The sequence below is a fragment of the Sus scrofa genome, chromosome 1 (assembly GCF_000003025.6).
Source record: "Sus scrofa isolate TJ Tabasco breed Duroc chromosome 1, Sscrofa11.1, whole genome shotgun sequence".
NCBI classification, from domain to species: domain Eukaryota; kingdom Metazoa; phylum Chordata; class Mammalia; order Artiodactyla; family Suidae; genus Sus; species Sus scrofa.
Genome location: NC_010443.5, coordinates 138666754 through 138688917, shown reverse-complemented (window position 1 = coordinate 138688917; position 22164 = coordinate 138666754). Strand labels below are relative to the sequence as shown.

General features: G+C 43.7%; 1 protein-coding gene across 4 annotated transcripts in view; it reads left to right on the top strand.

The window, feature by feature from the left end:
• Positions 1-22164, top strand: part of ADAMTS17 (ADAM metallopeptidase with thrombospondin type 1 motif 17) — a 395981-nt gene that overhangs the window by 326764 nt on the left and 47053 nt on the right. For all 4 annotated transcript variants that reach the window (XM_013993230.2, XM_021098449.1, XM_005659785.3 and 1 more), the window contains one exon: positions 760-895. In XM_013993230.2, the coding sequence (XP_013848684.2) occupies positions 760-895 (136 nt within the window). The remainder of the gene's footprint in view (positions 1-759; positions 896-22164) is intronic.

Here is a 22164-nt window from a genome sequence, read left to right as displayed (position 1 = left end):
CCATGCTCACTGTGCTAGTAATCAAGCCAAGCTTGAACCCAGAAAGCCTGGCTCTAGAGGCCATCTTCCTAGCTCCCCATCATTCACCCCCCTGTACAAGCAGTGTGCAGGGTACTTTGGGAACACACAGGAGAATGACTCCATCCAGCTGGGGTGACTGGTTAAGTGAAGCTTCCCCAAAGCAGATGATGCTTGGGCATGAGCAGCAGTTGATGGGAGAAAAATTCTCAGGTTGCCTGTAGGCTACCTTTCTGGAGCCTGCAGGTCTGCCTCCTTCAGACTAGCCTTTCTGCTTCTTACTCTTCTCTAGCAAGTAGGAATTCTGGAATAGGTGGTTGTCATCTCTGGTAAGGGCCATTGTACAGGTATTTAATCAAGACCAGATCGCCATAGACTTTACATATCAAATCGACAAATATAAAGCCTGGCAATCTTTGTTGGAACTTAAAGACCCATATCAGAACTCTGGCCTCTGTGACTTGCCGACTGTCCAAGAACTCAGATGATCTGAAGTGTTGCTTCTTTCTGATCCTGTTCTAGAATCTCTCTCCTGCCTCATGCTGCCCCTGCCATATCTTACACACCCACATCCCTAAGATTATGGCTCTCCCTCTCTAACAACCAACAAGGCATTCCAACAGTCACTATAAATGACAAACTGATTGAAAGATGCACCTGAACTCTCCTCCATAGCTGAATGAATGGCATTTCCACGGGTGGGTACCACAGCCTCTCAGTTCTGTGTGGTTTGGTTTCCAGGGGAACGCAGAACTATTGTATCCTGTACACGGATTGTTAACAAGACCACAACTCTGGTGAATGACAGTGACTGTCCTCAGGCTAGCCGTCCGGAGCCCCAGGTCCGCAGGTGCAACTCGCACCCATGCCAGTCACGGTAAGGAGCTATGTTCTCAGGCTTGGACCCTTCAGGGTCAGGGAAGCAGTGCCTGTGACTAAGGGGTGATTGTTCCACAGTCACGCTCTGTGTTCTGTTGTTGCGGCTGAGTGATTTCTGCTTTCTCAAAATGCTGAATTTCTGTCTACTTTGATGGACGTGTATGGTCCTCACCATGACCCATCTTCACACACTCTTAACTGGTACAGGTCACCTCCCCCAAGTCCTTTGTCTTGGGGAAAAGGAAATTGGTGTCAGAATGTGAGCCCATGAGCAGGTGTACACAGGTTCGTGTTTGTGATTGGCCTGTTCAGTGGCTAAAGTTAACATCGTTAAGTGCAGATCTTGGTGTTTGGTGTTTGGGATCCATCAGAACTTCTGTTTCCAACCCCAGCTTTCGCAGCCACTGTGCTATTCTCGCGCTCTGAAGTGAGCTCTCTTGGGCCGTCAGCTGGGATGAGCTATGTGGAGTGTGTTTCTTGGTTAAGCCTCCTTGTTTCCATTTTAGTGGGACTTTGTATCTGCTGTGTTATGTTGTGTAGTATCACCCCGGCCTCCCATTCTGCCCCCAGGTTGAGATGCATGGTTTTTGTTTTGTGTTTCTGTGCAGCAGGTTAGGGCCTGTTTAGCTTTTGTAAAGAGACTGGACTTTTGACCTGGCAGTTTGGAAGGTTTCTCAAGCTCCATTTGTACCACTTGCCTAGCGCAAAAGTTTCACAAAGCATTGGGTTTTTGCACCAACCCTCTTTTTGTTGTCAAACTGGTAAAATGTGTGTGAAGGAAAGAGGGAAGACAGGAGGGAAGGCAAAATTAGACTCATTTCATTGATTTTATGTAGACCTTGGCAACTTATGAATGAAAGTCTAGGAGTTCCTGCTCTGGCGCAGTGGATTAATGATCTAGCTTGTCTCTGGAGGTACTGGTTCAGTCTCCAGCCTGGCACAATGGGTTAAGGATCCAGCATTGTTGCAGCTGTGACATAAGTCACAGTTCTGGCTTGGATTCTATCCCTGGCCTGGGAGCTTCCATATGCCACAGGGATGGCAGAGAAAGAACAGCAACAACAGCAACAAAGAATGGAAGTCTACCCTAATGCTAAAGGCCATGAGGAACAGTTCACTTTGGGGAGTCTTGAGCATCTTGGGTATGAGCCATTCTACAAACCCATCAATAGATCTGTCTATCAGTCACACACACCACATACATGGGGCAGAAGAAGGAAAGACTTGTCAGTGTGAAGACTCAGATATCAGAAGGCATAGTCTCTTTTCCTGAAAGCAAGGAGTTTGGCCCTTGTGATGTGATTAGAAAGTAGGGTAAGGGACTCTAGAAGGAGAGGTGTCAACATGGATTCAAGGGTGTGACTGAGCAGAAAGACCCTGGGGACCCAGTCAAGAATCATATTTTACAGTCATTAATGTTTTCTAACTATTTTAGTACCAAAATACTTTAAAATCATGCATAGAAGTGAAATATCTGAAACACGACATCAGAGTTGCTCTGATTAAGTAAGGCATGTGTGTGAGGGAGAAGAGTAGCCCCATGCCTCTGCAGAATACCAAGGAAAAAGGATTAGAAACTGTCCATCAAGGATTCTGCTTCCCATAATGATGGGGAACCTTGTATTGGACAAACCCTGAGTATTCTCCTAGAGTGACATTCTAGAGCTGTGCTGATTAACATGGGTAGCCATAGCTAGTCCAAATCAAGATGCACTGTAATTGTAAAATACATACCAGATTTTGAAGAGTTAGAATATATATTAATCAATACATTCTAATATTAATTACATGTTGAAATAATTATATTTTGGATACATTGAATCCAATGCAATGTATTATTATGATATATATATATATATATATATATATTTGTCTTTTTAGGGCCACACCTACAGCATATGGAGGTTCCCAGGCTGAGGTCCAATCAGAGATGTAGCTGCCGACCTACACCACAGCCACAGCAATGCCAGATCCGAACCGCATCTGCGGGCTACACCACAGCTCATGGTAACACCAGATACTTAACCCACTGAACAGCGAGACCAGGGATCAAACCTGCAACCTCATGGTTCCTAGTCGGATTCACTTCTACTGTGCTATGATGGGAACTCTGCAATTTATCAATATATTAAACCCAGCTATTTATTTTATTTTTTTAATGTGGATAGTAGAAAATTAAAATTACACATGTGACTCATTTCATTTCTATTGAACAGCACTGCTGTAGATTTACATGGTATTCACAATGTTCAGGATATAATCCAAAATTGTTAGTCATACAAAGAAACAGAAAAATCTGACCCATGCTCATGAGAGAAGGCAAATAATGGACACTGACTCCAGGTGACATATATGTTGGGATTAGAAGACAAGCCCTCCAAAGCAGCTATTATAATTATGCTCAAAGACGTAAGGAAAAATATGATCATAATCAGTGAACACACATGAAACCTTAGGGAAAAAATGCTCTCAAAAAGAACTAAATATTAGGGCTGAAAAATACAATATCTGAAATTTTTAAAAAAAAAATCACTTGGTGGGTCCAAGCAGACTGGTGATAATGAAAGAAAGACAGTAAACCTGAAGACAGAAGAATGGAAATTATCCATTCTGGGAGTTCCCGTAGTGGCTCAGCAGAAATGAGTCTGACTAGTATCCATGAGGATGCAGGTTTGATCCCTGGCCTTGCTCAGTGGGTTAAGGATCTGGTATTGCCATGAACTGTGGTGTAGGTCACAGATGCAGCTCTAATCTGGTGTTGTTTGGCTATTACGTAGTCCAGCAGCAACAGCTCTGATTTGACTCCTAGCCTGGGAATTTCCATATGCCTCTGGTGCAGCCCCAAAAAGAAAAGAAAAGAAATTATCCTGTCTGGAAAACAGAAAGAAAACATCAGTAATAATGACAGAGACTCGGTGACCTGGGGAGCAATAGCAGCCATTTTAATGTAAGTATAATTGGAGTCACAGAAGGAGAAGAGAGAGAGAATGGAGCAGGAAATCATTATTGAATTGACAATGATTTCCAAGATTTAGTTAAAGACAGAAGAGAGGTCACACCTTGAGTATTTCAACTAGATTCCAGATGAATTCAAGGCGCCATAACAAAGTCCTCTGGTCATTACATCAAGTGGCCAGTGTAGCACTTTTATGATTTTTCTACCCACAGTTTTCTAGGACAAGACTTTGTTGCCCTGCAAAACTAACCAGAAAATAATGTAGGAAAACACCTACAGCAAAGTCACATGAGAGGTTCCAATTGTGGCTCAGCCAACATAGTGTCCGGTGAGGATGCCAGTTCCATCCCTGGCCTTGCTCAGTGGGTTAAGGATCTGAGCATTGCCACAAGCTGATGTGTAGGTCACAGATGTGGCTTGGATCCTGCGTTTCTATGGCTGTGGTGTAGGCCTGCAGCTGCAGCTCCAATTTGACACCTAGCCCAGGAAGTTCTATATGTCAAGGATGCAACCCTAAAAAGAAAAAAAAAAAAAAAAGTCACATGAACAAGCATGAATAAACAAAGGTGCAGACTCTGTCTATTGGTGCTATGGAGTTGCTCTCAGCTTGGACAAAGAATGTCAAGCTTGTGTGTATGGCTCCCAATGCTTATAGAGCCCAGTCTACAGTCTCACTATGTTTGAACTCAAACTCCAGCCAAACACACTTTAGATTAAAGGTCATCTCCGAAGTACATTTTTAGTGTCTCCTTAGAACAAGGGTCAGAAAACTTTTTCCATCGAGGACTAGATAGTAAATATTTTTGCTTTGCAGGCCACATACAATCTCTGCTGTCTTTATCTTTGTTGTGTTTTATAACCCTTTTTAAAATGTAAAAACCATTCTTAGCTCCTGGGCTGTGCAATGTGCAGGCAGGACTTGGCCCATGAAGGATAGTTTGCTGGCACTGCCTTAGGTTATTACTACCCTTGTTTTGCCCGCTGTGATGTTGGGATCACAGCCTCAGCGTGAGCTCAAGCTCTGAAGGTACCACCTCAGGGATCACGTTCTCTTATTGTACAAAGGAGGGCATGGTGTTATACTGAGTTACTTTTTATTGCCCATTTATTCTGTGCTGTTTTAAAAACCGTCCAGCATGGCCCTGTGTACACAGTGCAGAGTCAGTGATTTCATTTATACAACCTGTTTATTGAACGTCTTCTCATTTGCTGGACCTTGTCCTAGGTACCAAGGTATTTAGAGGTGAAAGATAGGCAAGGTCTTTCTCTCAGGTAATGTGATAAATAACTAGGTTTCTTCGTCCTACCCCTCTCCTTTCTTTCCCACCCCCTTTCATTCTCTTCCGGACTCCATAAAATCATGTGGATCAGACTTAAAGAATGAGTGGAATTTCCAAAAGCGGAAGAGATAGCGAAATTGATAAAAGAGAAGACAGCACCTGGAATTTTCCTCAGAGCCTTAGAAAAGAATTAGCTGGATGCCTACTCTAGTCTGGTGTTATTGTGTTGGTTTTGTTCTTCTCTTTTGAACCATCTGACTTGGTACTGTTTCTTAGAGTGGACACAGGAAAATGAAGTGTCATGGCTCACCAAAGAATGTTTATTGCTAGGCTAAAGAAAGGTGTGATCTGATAGATTTGAAAGCTCTTGTGAATGCCAGTTTTATTTATTTATATACACACAAATAATACACAATATGCATATATGTGTATATATTATGTGGAGATGTATACACATACACATATTTGGACAATAAAACTTGAATTATTGCATAGCATGATTCAAGTTTCATGAACCTTTCTTAAAAAGTAATATGGACTTAGGCTAGTAAGTGAAGAAAAGTGAAGCGATTGTCCTTAGGGAGTTCCCATTGTGGCTCAGCAGTAGCAAACTTGACTAGTGTTCATGAAGATGCAAGTTCAATCCCTGGCCCCGCTCAGTGGTTAAGGATCCTGAATTGCTGTGAACTGTGGTGTAGGTCACAGATGCAACTCAGATCTGGGAGCTCCCATATGCCTCGGGTGCAGCCCTAAAAAAAAGACCAAAGAAAAATGTATATAGACTTAGGCCAGTATGTGAGGAAAAGTGAAGGGATTGTCCTTAGGGAGTTCCTGTTGTGGCTCAGCGGTTAGGAAACCAACATAGTGTCTGTGAGAATGCAGGTTCGACCCCTGGCTTTGCTCAGTGGGTTAAGCATCCGGTGTTGCCACGTCCTTACACTTGGAGAAGCGTAGGGTCCAGTGAAAAAAACCAGCTGCTTTGGTGGTGGAGGTGGGCATGATTGGAAGGCAGAGCCTATAAACCGGAAGAAAAGCCCAGAACCCAATGGTGTAAATTTATTCAAGAAATCAGCGTGCAGCACGCTGTTGAATCTGGCAAGATGAAAAGCCTTTCTCTATTATTGTTACTCTCTGACCTTCCACAGAGATGGTTGTCTTTTCCCCTTGTTTTCCTTTATTTCCCCTGATCTTCCTTTAATTTTCTTCAACCCTCTCTTTCCACCAAGTTCCCGAAAGTTTCCTTTACCTTCCCAGCTCACACCGTTAGCACCTCTTTATTCTAATCCTGCCGCTAGCTCTGTGGATACTCCTCCCGGTCCCTGCCATAATCATGAGGCGTCTGGAATCCGACACGCAGGGCAGATGGCCTCTCGCCAGCATCTTGCACAGTAACACAAACACATCAGCAAACCTGGGCCTGACATTGGCAGGCAAGGCAGAAATCACAGATCAACTCAGCTGTTGTGACTGCGGCCAGCAGCCTCCACCTTGCCGACCACAGTCTGCAGGGAAGAGGCCCCACCATCATCTGGCGTCCAAAGAGGAGCCTTGCCTGCCAGCTCCTTAAGACCCAGTTCCAGGTAGTCCTGGAGCAGGGAGGGTGGGGTGTGACCAGGAGATGGGCTCATTCTGGACACATAGCTCATGCCTCAGCAGATGGAATATTTTTGCAGTCTTTTGGAGCTTATTGGCTACTTGAAAAGGCCATTCTGAGCTATTAGGTATTTCCCTATAGTATTTATGACTTGAACTTTTTCCCAGGCAGTACATACTGTACTGTACATTGAATTAGGGTGATTCAGAAAAGAATATTCAATATCTTACTGGCAATTGAATTGCATAGTCGTCTGCAAGGGAGTGTATTTGGATTTTAAATTTGTCCTCTTTGCTCAGTTATTTTAACCAGGTTGCCTTATTTTAGGTTAAAACTGGATGGACTCCCCCATGGTTTTATGAAATCATGTTCTGTGCATGTATGTGTGTGTGTGATCAGAACTTAAGAATGAAGCCTGTAACATATGGCTCTTAAGGGACAGGCGAAATCTGAACAGATACCATTGTTGAGTCCATGTCTAGCTAGTCTGAAACTTAAAGCTTTTCTTTCCTGCTTTCCTCTAAGATAAAATAGGTAAATCCAATTGTCACTCCTCTGTGACAATTCACCAGCCTTGAATGAGGAAAGCTGGAGGAGGCCGCCCTTGGCACTGGCCGCCCCATGTAGCGAAACGGGAGCCTGCAACTCGGGATGGCTCACCGGCCCACTGGCAGAGAAGGCAAGGCCTAGGGTTGTGCATCCCCACGCATCAGTAGTAACAGCCCAGGAAGCTCTAGAGTCAGGTGCCCATCTCTCAGGCTTGGCCTGCTCTCCAGACACAGGGTCACGTGGCCCCAGGTTTGGGATGAGGGATGTCCCACCGTCTCTGGGAAGTAAAGAAAAAGTGCCTGAGGGAGGAAATGGCAGCTAGCATCCATGGTCTGTTACATGCCTAATCCGTGATGTGTGAATGGTGAGGGAAAATTTAGTCGAAGGAGTTCCAGAACTTCTTTCTGACACCACCCAAATTGTAGAACCTCATTTGTATTTAAGTGAAATAGTAAAGTTTTGAGGGCTTTCCTTATTTGTCTAAAGGAGGAAATATTCCAGGTGGAGAAAGAAAGCATTTCAGAGTCTTGTCTTGCATTTAAAACTTCAGTTTTCTTCTTTTTTTCCATATTTAAACCTTTTGATCATTTGACCATCCTTCCCTTTGATCATTACAAAGGACAAGAGAATTCCCGAATATCCATTTCATGGGTAACAGAATTGCCCTGTTGAGAAATGCTTTACCTGTGGACCCTGGGACCCATTGAGAGGTTCTTCTCTTTTCTGAGTTATTTGCCTTTTTTTTTTTTTTTTTTTTTTTAAGGGCCACACCCTCAGCATATGGAAGTTTCCAGGCTGGGGGTCAAATCAGAGCTGCAGCTGCCAGCCTACACCACAGCAACACCAGATCCGAGTGGTGTTTGTATTTTTTCTGTGACCTACACCACAGCTCACAGCAATGCTGGATCCTTAACCCACTGAGCAAGGCCAGGGACCAAACCCGCGTCCTTGCAGTTACTAGTTTGTTTCTTTACCGCTGAGCCACACAGTGGGAACTCCTCTTTTCTGGGTTACTAAGCACTAGATGTTAGCATTTTTTTTTTTTTAATGTAACAATTACAGGCAAGGAAAAATGAAAGTAGAATTCAACAATAGAAAGAAATTTTGTGGAGATTAGGCAAAACGCCAAATAACCAATGAGTGAAAGAGAAATCATAGGGAATTTAGAAAATACTTTCAGATGAATGAAAATGAAGTCATAACATGCCAAAGTTTAGGGAATGCAGCTAGAGCAATCTTTAGGGAGAAATATACAGCTATAAACACATTAACAAAGCAGTATTTCAAGTCAATAACATTCCACATTAAAATACTGGAAAAGAAGTACAATTAAACCTAAAACAGGCAGAAGGAAGGAAATAATAAAGATTAAAGCATAAATGAATAAAATGGAGAATACAGAAATAATAGAGAAAAATCTGAAATCAAAAGTTGATGACATGAGAGTACAAAAAAATTGACAAACATTTTAACTAGAATGAAAAGTGATTAAATTACTAAAATTAGAAATGAAAGAGGGGACATTACAACAGACCTTGCAGAAATAAAATACATTGTAAAGAAATGCTGTGAACAGCTGTATGCCAGTGAGCTGTATGAAAATAAATTAGATAAGTAATGTGAAATGCACAAACCCCTAGAAAGATGCAAACTACCAAAAATGAACAAAGAAGAAATAGAAAATCTGAATAGACAAGTAAATATTCAAGTAAAGAGATTGAATTACTAATTCAAAAACCGTCATAAAGAAAAGCCCAGGGCTAGAAGTCTTTACTTGTAAATTCTACCTAATATTTAAAGCAGATTTAACACTAATCCTTTACAAACTTGCCCCAAAAAATGAAATAGGAGGGAACACTTTCCAACTCATTCTCTGAGGCCAGTACCCCTGATACTGAAACCACACAAAGACATCACAAGAAAAGGATTATACACCATGACCAAGTGAGACTTAGCCCAGGAATGCAAGGTTGGTGTATCACCTGAAAATCAATTAATGCAATCCACTTTATCAATAAAATGTTTAAACAATGTGATCATCTCCTTAGATGCAGAAAAAGACTTGACAAAATACATGACCTTTTCATGTTAAAAACACTCAAGAAACTAGGATTGGAAGGGAACTTCCTAAATCTCATAAAGGCATCTACCAAAAACCTACAGCTAATATCATACTTAATGATGGAAGGCTAAATGCTTTTCCATCAAGATCAAGAATAAGGCATGGAGTTCCCGTCATGGCTCAGTGGTTGACGAATCCGACTGGGAACCATGGGGTTGTGGGTTCGGTCCCTGCCCTTGCTCAGTGGGTTGACGATCCGGCGTTGCCGTGAGCTGTGGTGTGGGTTGCAGACGTGGCTCGGATCCCGCGTTGCTGTGGCTCTGGCGTAGGCCGGTGGCTACAGCTCCGATTGGACCCCTAGCCTGGGAACTTCCATGTGCCGAGGGAGCGGCCCAGGAGGTGGCAAAAAGACAAAAAAAAAAAAAAAAGAATAAGGAGTGAAGAGTTCCCATTGTGGTTCAGCAGTAATGAACCCAACTGGTATCCATGAGGATGTGGGTTTGATGCTCTGCTCAGTAGGTTAAGGATCTGGCATTGCCATGAGCTCTGGTGTAGGTCACAGACACAGCTCAGAACTGGTATTGCTGTGGCTGTGGCATAGGCAGGCAGTTGCAGCTCCAATTCAACCCCTAGTCTGGGAACTTTCATATATCGCTGGTGCAGCCCTAAAAAAAAAAAAAAAAAAGAATAAGGTATGATATCTCTTCTTGCCGCAGTGGGGCCCACAGCAAGTGTATAGGGAGGAAAGTCTGTTCACATCAGAGAGGGAAGTGCTAGAGTTCCCATTGTATCTCAGAAGAAGTGAAGCCAACTAGTATCCATGAGTATGTGGGTCCAGCCTGTGGCCTCACTCAGTGGATTAAGGATTTGTCATTGCTGTGAGCTGTGGCATAGGTTGCCAATGCGGCTCAGGTCTGGTGTTGCGTGGCTGTGGCATAGGCTGGCAGCTGTAGATCCAATTTGACCCCTAGTCTGGGAACTTCCATATGCCGTGTATGCGGCCCTAAAAAAACAAAAAAAAAAAAAAAAAAAGAAGAAGGAGAAAAGGAAGTGCTGAGCTTATCACTTCTCAGTCCCTCACCAATACACTTTTTTTTTTTTTGGTTTTATTTTATTTTATTATTTTTTTAAAATCACATCTGTAGTTGTATAATGATCATCACAATCCAATACACTGTTGATGCACCACTGTGTGCTGTGAATCGAATCGCTGTGAGAACACCATGGTTATACTGTTTGCTCAGGAGAATTTTGATCTTGGAAGCCACTCTTCCTAGAGCTCCTTGAGACAGACGCTCCCAGCAAGAGACTTGAGGGGAACTGCTAGGGGGACCTCTTCACTTTCACAGGAAAGTGCACCGCATGGACGCCTTCCTTCCATCGAAGAGATGATCTAGTGTGGCAGGAGGCGGGATAGCACCTGGTTTGCTTGTGACATGGCTGCAAATGAACCCCTGTGCCACCAGCCTCCCACCTGCTCTGAAGGCCTGGCTGTTGCATGGAAATGGGAAGGAGGTGACTGGGGACCACCGGCCCCTAAAGCACACTGGGCCTTGTCTTCAGTGAGGCAAAACACCAGGTTCAAGAAAGAACACCAGGAGTTCCCCTCGTGACTCAGCAGTAACGAACCCAACTAGTATACATGAGGATGCACTTCGATCCCTGACCTCACTCAGTGGGTTAAGGATTCAGCATTGCCATGAGCTGTGGGGTAGGTCGCAGATGGGGCTCGGATCCCTCATTACTGTGGCTGCGGTGTAGGCCAGCAGCTGTAGCTCCGATTTGACTCTTGTCCTGGGAACTTCCATGTGCTATGGGTGCGGCCCTAAAAAAAAGAAGGAAAAAAAAAAGAAAGAAAGAAAGAGGAGTTCCCATCATGGTTCAGTGGTTAGTGAACCTGCCTACAATCCATGAGGATGCAGGTTCAATCCCTGACCTCACTCAGTGGGTTAAGGATTCAGCATTGCCGTGAGCTGTGGCGTAGTTTGCAGATGTGGCTCGGATCCTGTGTTGCTATGCCTGTGGCATAGGCTTGCAGCTACAGCTCCAATTCAACCCCTGGCCTGGGAACCTCCATGTGCCATGGATGCGGCCCTAAAGAGACAAAAAAGAAAAAAGAAAAAGAAAAAAAGGAAAAACACTAGGCTTGAGGTTCCTTGATCCCAGGCAACAGGAACTGAATCTTGAAATGTATCCAAAAGACAAGAGTATACAGAAAGGATGTGGAATAGCTCCCCAAATTGGAGAGATGCTGAAAAGCAGGTGTTGGGGAGGGGATGTTGGAACCAGTCAGACACTCAGCACACTGCCTCCCCAGCCCTCTCCACCAAGTTCAGCTTCCTGGAGAAGGGGCTGGAGGGCCGGGCCTGGCTCACATGCCCTCCAGGGCTGCGGTGCAGACACCCAGAGAAGACTGAGGTGTTTTTACCCCAGAAACGAAGATGATGCTGAGCAGGCAGCCAGCAGACACATCCCCCACCCTGAAGACGCAGAGACATGTTGACGTCAGGATCACACCCAGACCAGGAAAGGCCATCCAGCAGATGCTGTCCAGCTAGGACGAGTGCTGGCAAGGCTTTAGCAAGAGGACTACTGTACTGGAAAATAATGAGTCCTGGTGAGAAAGACAGCCTGCCGGGAATGTTACTCTTGGATGTGAACCTTCAGCATCAGCAGCTGTAGGCTTCTCAAAGCATGAATTTTTTTTCCAAACTCTTAGTGCCTGGGTGTGGTACAACCTGTTACCAAACCCAGGCTTCTCCTGCTTATTTTAACCCCTGCATTGTACCCGCACCAGTGCCAGTTCCTGAAGTGTAACCTGATCTGGTGTGATGGCTGAAAAGAAATGCCGCCAGGTCTTGACCTCATCAGCTGCTGGTCTAGTTCTCTTCACTGTCCTCCTGCTTCCCAATGGCCGATTCAGTTTGTTCCTATAAATTCCAGAGATGCGTTTTTTTTCTCGGAAGAATATTTGAAAATAAATTTATCATAGAAGCAGAGGATCTTAAAACTGAGAACGTGTGTTCTTCTGTATAAGATATAAACTACAGAGGCAGCAGAAACCCAGGGCAGGGTAGGAAGTGAGCCTTTTGGCAGCAAAGAGAGGAGGGAGGGGCTGGGAAGCTGGTGTCCTCACCCTGTCTTACAGATGAGGACTTTGAGACACTCGAGTGTTAAGAAACTTACCCACGTTCATACTCCTAGCAAGTAGAACTCAAACCAAGGTTTTCCTACTTTAAATCTTACCTCCGTTCTGCTGTAGCATTCTCATTTTTAAAATAGTACAGGAGTTCCCACTGTGGTGCAACAGGATTGGTGGCATCTCTGCAGCACCAGGAAGCAGGTTCAGTGGCAGGCACAGTGAATTAAAGGATCTGACATTGCCGTCCTGCAGCTGTGGCATAGGTTGCAGCTGCAGCTCAGATCTGATCCCTGGCACAGGGAAACTCCATGTGCCGCAGGTTGGCCAAAAAAGAATATATTAAGTAATTAATTGATTCATTAATTAAAAAATAAAATAAAAATAGTACACTCTCCTTCTACCATGGGATGAAAAAGGACCCATTTTTCACCAGGGTACCTTTAAATAGCTATTGGAAGGTGAGAGGAGAGAAGTCAGCAGATGGCACTGAAGTGGCCTTCAGCTCAGAGGGGGATTGAGAGAAAGCCGTAGCAGCTCCCTTATCTGGAAGTGAAGCATGCAGTTTTAAAATTAAACACTAGAGCAATTTTGCTAAATGCTGTAGTTGCTCAGTTTTCTGGCTTGTTCTTAATGTTATCTGGACCCATGCTGGAAGAGAAATGAAAATGCAGTAAGTCAGCTATCAAAAAGGAGGGCTTTCAGTGTAAAGGCGGTTTCCCAGGAGGCCTATGTGTATGCGGAGTGTTGCAGGGCAGGGAGAGGTGCTTGTGGGGTGCCATCCTGTGACTACCAGGCCCAGGCGATGTTGGTCCCAGAGAGGCTGGGAGGGACCTCATGGTCTCTCATTGAGCCCAGGGAGCGGTGGCACAGTTTAAAAGGACTGGACAGATGAGAAGTTGCCTGTGGCCAAGTCCAAGATTTTCTGGGTAAGAGACGAAACTTGCCCATTCAGGGTTCAAACCCATAGCCTCTGATACCTCCAGTGTGTCCACTGGAGCCAAAGAGTGAATTCCCCTGGGCCAGGTACTGTGTACAGGCAGGACACCCATGTCCCTCCTTTGCTTACTGTTCCCCGTCCTTCTCTTCTTCACAAGGGCAAGGACCTTGTCAGTGCCCCATTCATTTGGCAAGTGATTGTAGAGTACCTACTATGTGCTGGGAGGGCTCTGGAAACTTGGGTGTGCTGCACTCTCTCCAGTTCCTAGCAGCATCCAGGGTTTAGGAGGGCCAGAGAGTCATTTGAACAAATGGATGGATTGTTTAATACCAGTGGAGGAAAAGTGCCTCAGCCTTGCCAGAATTACCTCCATGATCAGCAGCATTGTGTTGAAAATGAAATTTCAGGAGTTCCTGTTGTGACTCAGTGGGTTATGAACCCAACATAGTGTCTGCAAAGATGCAGGTTCAATCTCTGGCGTTGCTCAATAGGTTAAGGATCTGGTATTGCCACAAGATGTGATGCAAGCCTGCATCTGTGGCTTGATTTGACCCCTAGCCCAGAAACTTCCTTATGCCACAGGTGTACCCATAAAAAAGAAAAAAAGAAAAAGTGAGATTTCATTCCAGGACCAGCAGCCTTTACTCACTGAGGGTTATTTGTCTGGCCTGGCAGATGCTCCACTGGCAGAAGGGTAGAAGAAGCTGGCTTGGGTCCCCCCGCCCTTCTTCAGCACAGGCTGTGGTGGCCTTATCCATCCACCTTATCCATGCTGTGTCCTGCCCTAACACATCTTAACTTGGCCTTGATCTGACTCTGACTTTTACCCAACCCTGAACCCTCAAAAAGCCCTTCTCATCCCATTCTCTCAGCAGCAGTTCCTGCAGAAATCCCTTAAATCTTTCTAGTCGTGCTTTACTATGGGCTTTATTTAAATAGATTTGTTTTAAAGTTGGGAACAAAAGATCATCATATCCTTATCCTATGCAAGAACTAAGGCACACAATTTGTTAAGCTCAGCAGCTAATCAGAAAAAGAATGAAATGTTCTTTCTGTATTACCCAGGGTGGCCTCACATGGGGGTTACTGAGGTCAGGGACTCAGTTGAGACAAGCATGGGTTTGGGTCCTTGAGCCACCACCAGCTACAGGCAAAGTCATGGACCGGTTACCCAATCTCGCCATCTGCCAATTGGGAAATTAGAACCTCTCTCATAGAAGTCTTGCGATGATTAGGTGAAGAAATCCCTATAAATTCCTCCATCCCAGGTTAGCACTTGCTGAACACTAGGCAAAACTACCATCACTGCTCAAATGCAACAGTGTATCAATGATAAACATCAACTAGCTGTTGGATCCCAGCATTTTATGTTATCCATCCCCATCCCTTCTTAAGACACCACCACCCCCACAGACACCCACTCTTTCAATACAGTGTACAACTACACAGCTTAAATAACCCATGCTGGTATCTTCCAGGTAATGAAGGTTTGGAGGAAGGTCCTAGCATATGCTAACATTCCCTTTTCTTGTTAGAACAAGTTTATATAATTTACATGTTTTTCAGGGTAAATTGAAAGAGCAGAACAATCTCCAGTGGTTCATCCATGAATGTTTCTAAACTCTGTATTTGTGGACATCAGATAATATTATTAGCAGCTTGGGGATAAGACTTGGGAAGGAGAAAGGATTATAAAAGGGTTTCAGTATCCTTCAAACCCCAAGATTGAGTTACAGCTTGGCGCATGCCTGGAAGTTTCACTGATGTGTCCTGCCTCAGTGGCTCCTTACAAACCAGGTGGGGAAGGTGGTGGGAGTGACAGTAATGAAGTTATGGGTGATGTGGATGGATGGGAAATGCTGGATCCTGCCAGCACCCCTGCCTGCTAACCTGTATTTGGATTTAAGTACCGCTGAAGGAAAGAGCCTGGTGAAATATAAGTACGTAATTTCCAAGAGGAATTCCTTATAGCATTAAGAGCCGAAATAAGAACCACAGGTGAATGAATGTGTTCTGGCCCCCACCAAGCATGTGGCTCAGTCACATTCCTTTCCTGTGACTCCTAATCTGCTGGCCGAAAGGGTGCACTCCTGGGTCATTAAGTCTTGAGAGCAGGGAAGGAAGAACATTCAGCTATACCTACCCAGTGAGTTGTCAAGAAGGACAGAAAGTGACCTAAGGTCCAGCCATTCCTGGAGAGCTAGTCAGAAACAAAGGGTGGGCCTCGGGTGATGGTTCTCTTAGCACATGCAGGGGTTCATGTGCCCCAGAACCCCCTGGGGTCTTGTTGACCAACAGAGTGGCCCACCCCCAGAGTTTCTGGTTTAGTTAATCTAGGAAGGGATCTGAGATCCTGCACTTCTAACGAGACTTCCAGTGGTGATGGTTCAGCACCATACCAAGAGCCACCAATATACAGTAACAAGAGTTCTTTGAAGTTTTAATTCAAGAAATATGATGAGAACAGCAAGGGTTGGTGGATTGGGTCCTGTGACTTGACCACAATTGCAAAAAAAGCCTCCAGTAGAAAAAGTGTGTGGCTAATCCGGAAAGGAAAGATGATCAGTTATCTTCTCGGTGCTGGAGGGGTAGAAGGTCCAGAGCCTAGACCACTGAGGGGAGAGGGCAGCTGGGACCTAAGATCCTACCCAAGTCAAATGCAGGCGGGACCCTCATGGAAGTTCCAGGCCTTGCACAGCAGAGGCTGCCATGATTGGATTTGGAGATGGGGGAGGGGAGTTAGGCAGCTGGTTTCCCAAGTTTTAGACAGCACTCTCCACCTACTCTTCTCTCAGGAGGTAAAGGATGCTGTGAAACTGTCCATCTCTCTGACTTCAATTCATGCAAACCAGGAAGTAGGAGTCGTTGGAATGTAGTAATCAAAACCTGGGCATCAATGACTGACTATATCATTCTGCTGTTTGCCACAGTCAGAAAAGGGAACTCTGAGCCAGGGTCAGCAGAGACCCCTCTGCTTCTGGAAAACAGAATAAATAAAGGTCAGAGTAGAGCTAATTCTGAGCCCATAGCTTAAGGTCAATGCAGCTCAGCAAGTAGAAGAAATTTTGGAAGGTTGGATTCAGATACCATAATCATGGCAGATCCAAAAAGATGTAAGAGGGAGAGTTCCCTTCGTGGTTCAGCGGAAACAATTCTGACTAGGATCAATGAGGGTGCAGGTTGAATCCCTGGCCTCACTCAGCGGGTTAAGGATCTGGCATTGCCGTGGCTGTGGCGTAGACCAGTGCCTGCAGCTCCTATTCCACCCCTAGCCCAGGAACTTCCATATGCCATGGGTGTGGTCCTAAAAAAAAAAAGACAAAAAAACAAGATGTGAGAGTGAAGATAGACATACGACTGGGGGGCTACCTGGCAGCCATGGATGAGCTAAATGTAAAGGCCTAAGAACACCAGACAAAGGAGAAGGTGACAAGGGCAGATAGAAAACAGTCTGAGACCTCAGCAGACAGCTCAGGCCAGGCAGGCAGAGACCAATAAGCTGAGCATTGCTTCCAAAGTGTCTACAGAGACAGCTTTTTGTTGTTTATTAAATTAACCTTCAGCTGCAAATGCAGTGCTCAGAGGGAAGTTCATAGCAATACAGGCCTTCCTTAAAAAAAGGAGAAAATTTTCAAATTGACAACTTAACCCACCACTTAAATGAATTAGGAAAAGAAGAACAAGAAAAACCTAAGTCAGCAGAAGGAAGGAAACCATAAAGATCAAAGAGGAAATCAATAAAATAGAGATTCAAAAAACAATAGACGAAATCACTCACACCAAGAGCTGGCTCTATGAAAAGGTAAACAAGATTTACAAACCTCCGGATAGACTCACCAAGAAGAGGAGAGAAAAACAACCCAAATAAACAAAATAAGAAATGAAAAAGGAGAAGTCACAATGGATACTACAGAAATATAAAAAGCCATGAGATAATACTATCAACAATTATATGCCAACAAATTTGACAACATAGAGAAATGGACAACTTTCTAGATACAGCCTGCCAAAACTGAATCAAGAAGAAACAGATCAACTGAACAGACTGATCACTAGAAATGAAATTGAAGAGGTCATAAAATCACTCCCTACAAATAAAAGCCCAGGACCAGATGGCTTCACAGGCAAATTCTACCAAACATATAAAGAGGAACTTATGCACATCCTCCTTAAACTTTTTTAAAAGGTTGAAGAAAGAACACTCCCAAAGACATTCTATGATGCCACCATCACCCTAATTCCAAAACCAGACAAAGATATCACCAAAAAAGAAAACTATTGGCCAATAACTTTGATGAATACAGACGCAAAATTTTAGCCAACCGAATCCAACAACACATCAAAAAGATCATACACCACGACCAGGTGGGATTCATCCCAGGTTCACAAGGATGGTTCAGCATATGCAAATCAACCAACGTCATATACCACATTAACACAATAAAAGTAAAAAACCACATGATCATCTCAATGGACGCAGAAAAAGCACCTGACAAAGTCCAACATCCATTCATGATAAAAACTCTTACCAAAGTGGGTATAGAGGAAACATTCCTTAGCATAATTAAAGCCATTTATGACAAACCCACAGCAAATATAATACTCAATGGAGAAAAGCTGAAAGCCTTCCCACTCAAATATGGAACAAGACAGGGATGCCCACTCTCACCGCTGTTATTCAACATAGTATTGGAAGTCTCAGCCACAGCAATCAGACAAACAAAAGAAATAAAAGGCATCCAAATAGGAAGAGAAGAGGTAAAACGGTCACTGTATGCACATGACATGATACTATATATAGAAAACCCTAAGGACTCAACCCCAAAACTACTTGAACTGATCAGCAAATTCAGCAAAGTAGCAGGATATAAGATTAACATTCAGAAATCACTCACGTTTCTGTATACTAACAGTGAAATATTGGAAAAGGAATACAAAAATACAATACCTTTTATAATTGCACCCAAAAAAGTCAAATACCTGGGTATACACCTGACCAAGGAGATGAAAGACTTATATGCTGAGAACTATAAAACATTAATCAAGGAAATTAAAGAAGATGTAAGGAATTGGAAAGACATTCCATGCTCCTGGGTTGGAAAAATTAATACTGTAAAAATGGCCCCACTACCCAAAGCGATCTACAGATTCAGTGCAATCCCTATCCAATTACCCAGGACATTTTTCACAGAACTAGAACAAACAATCCAAACATTTATATGGAACAACAAAAGACCCAGAATTGCCAAAGCAATCCTGAGCAACAAAAACCAAGCAGGAGGCATAACTCTCCCAGACCTCAAGCAATATTACAAGGCCACAGTCATCAAGACTGTGTGGTACCAGTACCAAAACAGACAGACAGACCAATGGAACAGAATAGAGAACCCAGAAACAAACCCAGACGCCTAGGGTCAATTAATCTTTGACAAAGGAGGCAAGAACATAAAATGGGGAAATGGTAATCTTTTCAGTAAGAATTGCTGGGAAACCTGGACAGCTGCATGCAAAGCAATGAAACTAGAACACACCCTCACACCATGCACAAAAATAAACTCAAAATGGCTGAAAGACTTAAATATACGACAAGACACCATCAAATTCCTGGAAGAGAACATAGGCGAAACATTCTCTGACATCAACCTTATGAATATTTTCTCAGGTCAGTCTCCCAAAGCAGCAAAAATAAGAGCAAAAATAAATGAATGAGACCTAGTCAAACGGACAAGCTTTTGCACAGCAAAGGAAACCAAAAAGACAACTTACAGAGTGGGAGAAAATAGTTTCAAATGATGCAACGGACAAGGGCTTAATCTCTAGAATATACAAGCAGCTTATACAACTCAACAGCAAAAAAGCCAACCCAATGGAAGAATGGGCAAAAGACCTGAATAGACAATTCTCCAAAGAAGATATACAGATGGCCAACAAGCACATGAAACAATGCTCAACATGACTGAATATTAGAGAAATACAAATCAAAACTACCATGAGATACCTCCTCACACCAGTCAGAGTGGCCATCATTAATAAGTCCACAAATAACAATTGCAAGAGGTGTGTGGAGAAAAGGGAACCCTCCTGCACTGTTGGTGGGAATGTAAGTTTGTACAACCACTATGGAGAACAGTATGGAGGTACCTTAGAAAACTATACATAAAACTACCATATGACCACTGTTGGGCATATATCCGGACAAAACTTTCCTTAAAAAAGACACATGCACCCACATGTTCATTGCATATTCTATTCACAATAGTCAAGACATGGAAACAAGCCAAATGTCCATCAACAGACGATTGGATAAGGAAGATGTGGTATATATACACAATGGAATGCTACTCAGTCATTAAAAAGAACGATGTAATGCCATTCGCAGCAACATGGATGAAACTAGACTTTCATACTGACTGAAGTTAAGTCAGAAAGAGAAAGACAAATACCATATGATATCACTTATATTTGAAATCCGATATAGGGCACAAATGAACCTTTCCACAAAAAAGAAAATCATGGACTTGGAGAATAGACTTGTGGTTGCCAAGGGGGAGGGGAGAGAGTGGGGGGATTGGGAGCTTGGGGTTAGTGGATGCAAACTATTGCCTTTGGAATGGATTAACAATGAGACCCTGCTGTGTAGCACTGGGAACTATGTCTAGTCACTTATGATGGAACATGATAATGTGAGACAATAGAATGTGTACATGTATGTGTAACTGGGTCACCATGCTGTACAGTAGAAAAAAAATTATATTGGGGAAATTAACATTTTTAAAAAGTAAATAATTAATTAACCTTCAAAGTAGGAAAAACAGGGAAGATAAGCCCAAAATAAGGCCAAAATGCTGCTCCAACCCACTGCTGCTTTTCAACAAAGAGGACAGAATTAAATCTGGGGCAGGTAAAAGAAAGCTCAAGAGCATGGCAGGCAGGAATGCTATGGAGAAGGTGGAGCCTGAGCCCCAGGAAGCATTATGCATCCAAGTTCAAGAATGAGGGCTCAGCACTGGTTTCCCATCTCAGCTTCACATTTGCCGCTGGGAGACCTCAGCCAAGCCACTCGGCCTTTGTAAAATAGGGGACACAGATAGCACCCACCTCATAAGACTGTCATGAGAATTATATGAGCTAATAGAAATAAATTGCTTGGGACAATCCCTGGCTCACAGTCAGTGCTAAATATGTCATTTTTATGATCACTGTCATCACCATGATTTTTCAGAAGGGTCCAAAGCTCCATTCCAGAAGGAAATCCAATATAGGATGCTACAGGACTCTACAGATGTTACCTCCAAGGTAACAATAGAACTCCAATTGGTTCCATGAAATCATAGCTGATGAGAAAAGAGCCAGAAATCTGAGGGTGGGTTTCACTTTCCCAAATAGACAAGTCAGGAATGCAGCCTCTGCCTGTTGTCTACCCTCGCACAACTGGAGGAGAAATCTGTGATTTAGACAGATGGTTTGTGTGCATTTTACAAAAGGCCTCCTAAATGAGGAACAGTTTAATGAGAACGTTCAGTGCTGATCAGACAGTGTTACCGGGGTAGTGGGTCAGGTTAGCAGAGCACTTAACAAGTCCCCGGGATATGCTATAGATGAAGCAGGAAGACAGGAAGGCTGATGGCCCATCACCATGGTGCTGCAGCTAGATCCAGGTCTCCTTCATCTGTGTCCAAGAAGTCCTGGTGGGTCTGTTTGCAGTGCTGCCTGCAGAATTGGTCAGCCTTCTGTCACGGGACTCTTCGGGTCAGGGCTCTGTAGCAGAAATTGCCATGAGATCAGGAAGCTCCACAGAAGTTTGGGGCTGTTAAGTGGTAGGGATCTTCCTAGAATCAGGGCACCCGCTGTGCTCCCTCTCACTTCCATCCCTCACTCACTCCTGTGGTTCCATTGAGTGACACCCAGACTGCCAATTCTCAGTGATTGTAAGGGTGTGAGTTATGTCATACAGGAGAGCAGACCAGGAAGGAGAATACGTGCTGGGTGTTTTATATCCTTCAGGTATCAAGGCTTTAAAAAAACAGTTTTAGGAGTTCCCATCGTAGCTTAGTGGTAACAAACCTGACTAGTATCCATGAGGATGCAGGTTCCGTCCCTGGCCTTGCTTAGTGGGTTAAAGGATCTGGCGTTTTGCCATGAGCTAAGGTGTAAGTCACAGATGGGTCTCAGATCCTGCCTTGCTATGGGTGTGGTGTAGACTAAAGCAGTAGCTCTGATTCAACCCCCAGCCTGGGAACTTCCATATGCCTCAGGTACAGCCCTAAAAATACAGGAAAAACAAAACAAAACAAAACACAGTTTTAAATATGCAGGAGCTTGGAAGCTTGGATACTGTAGCCATGAACCCTTCTTAAGGAATCTTCTAGACCAGAACTTAGTGAACTTTTTCTATAAAGTAAAGATATTAAACATTTTAGCTCTGTAAGCCATGTGATCTCTGTCATAACTACTCAACTCTATCATTATAGCACACAAGCAGCCATAGACAATATATAAACAAATGAACAGGACTGTGTTCCAACACAATTTTATTTGCAAAAACAAGTGTCAGAAGGGATTTAGGCCATAGTTTGACAACTCCTGTATGATAGCATACACTCTTCATCTAACCAAGAAATGACTGAAGACAGTTTGATTAAAGGACCGATGGGCAGAGTTCCCATCATAGCGCAGCAGAAACAAATCTGACTAGGAACCATGAGGTTGTGGGTTCGATTCCTGGCCTCACTCAGTGGGTTAAGGAT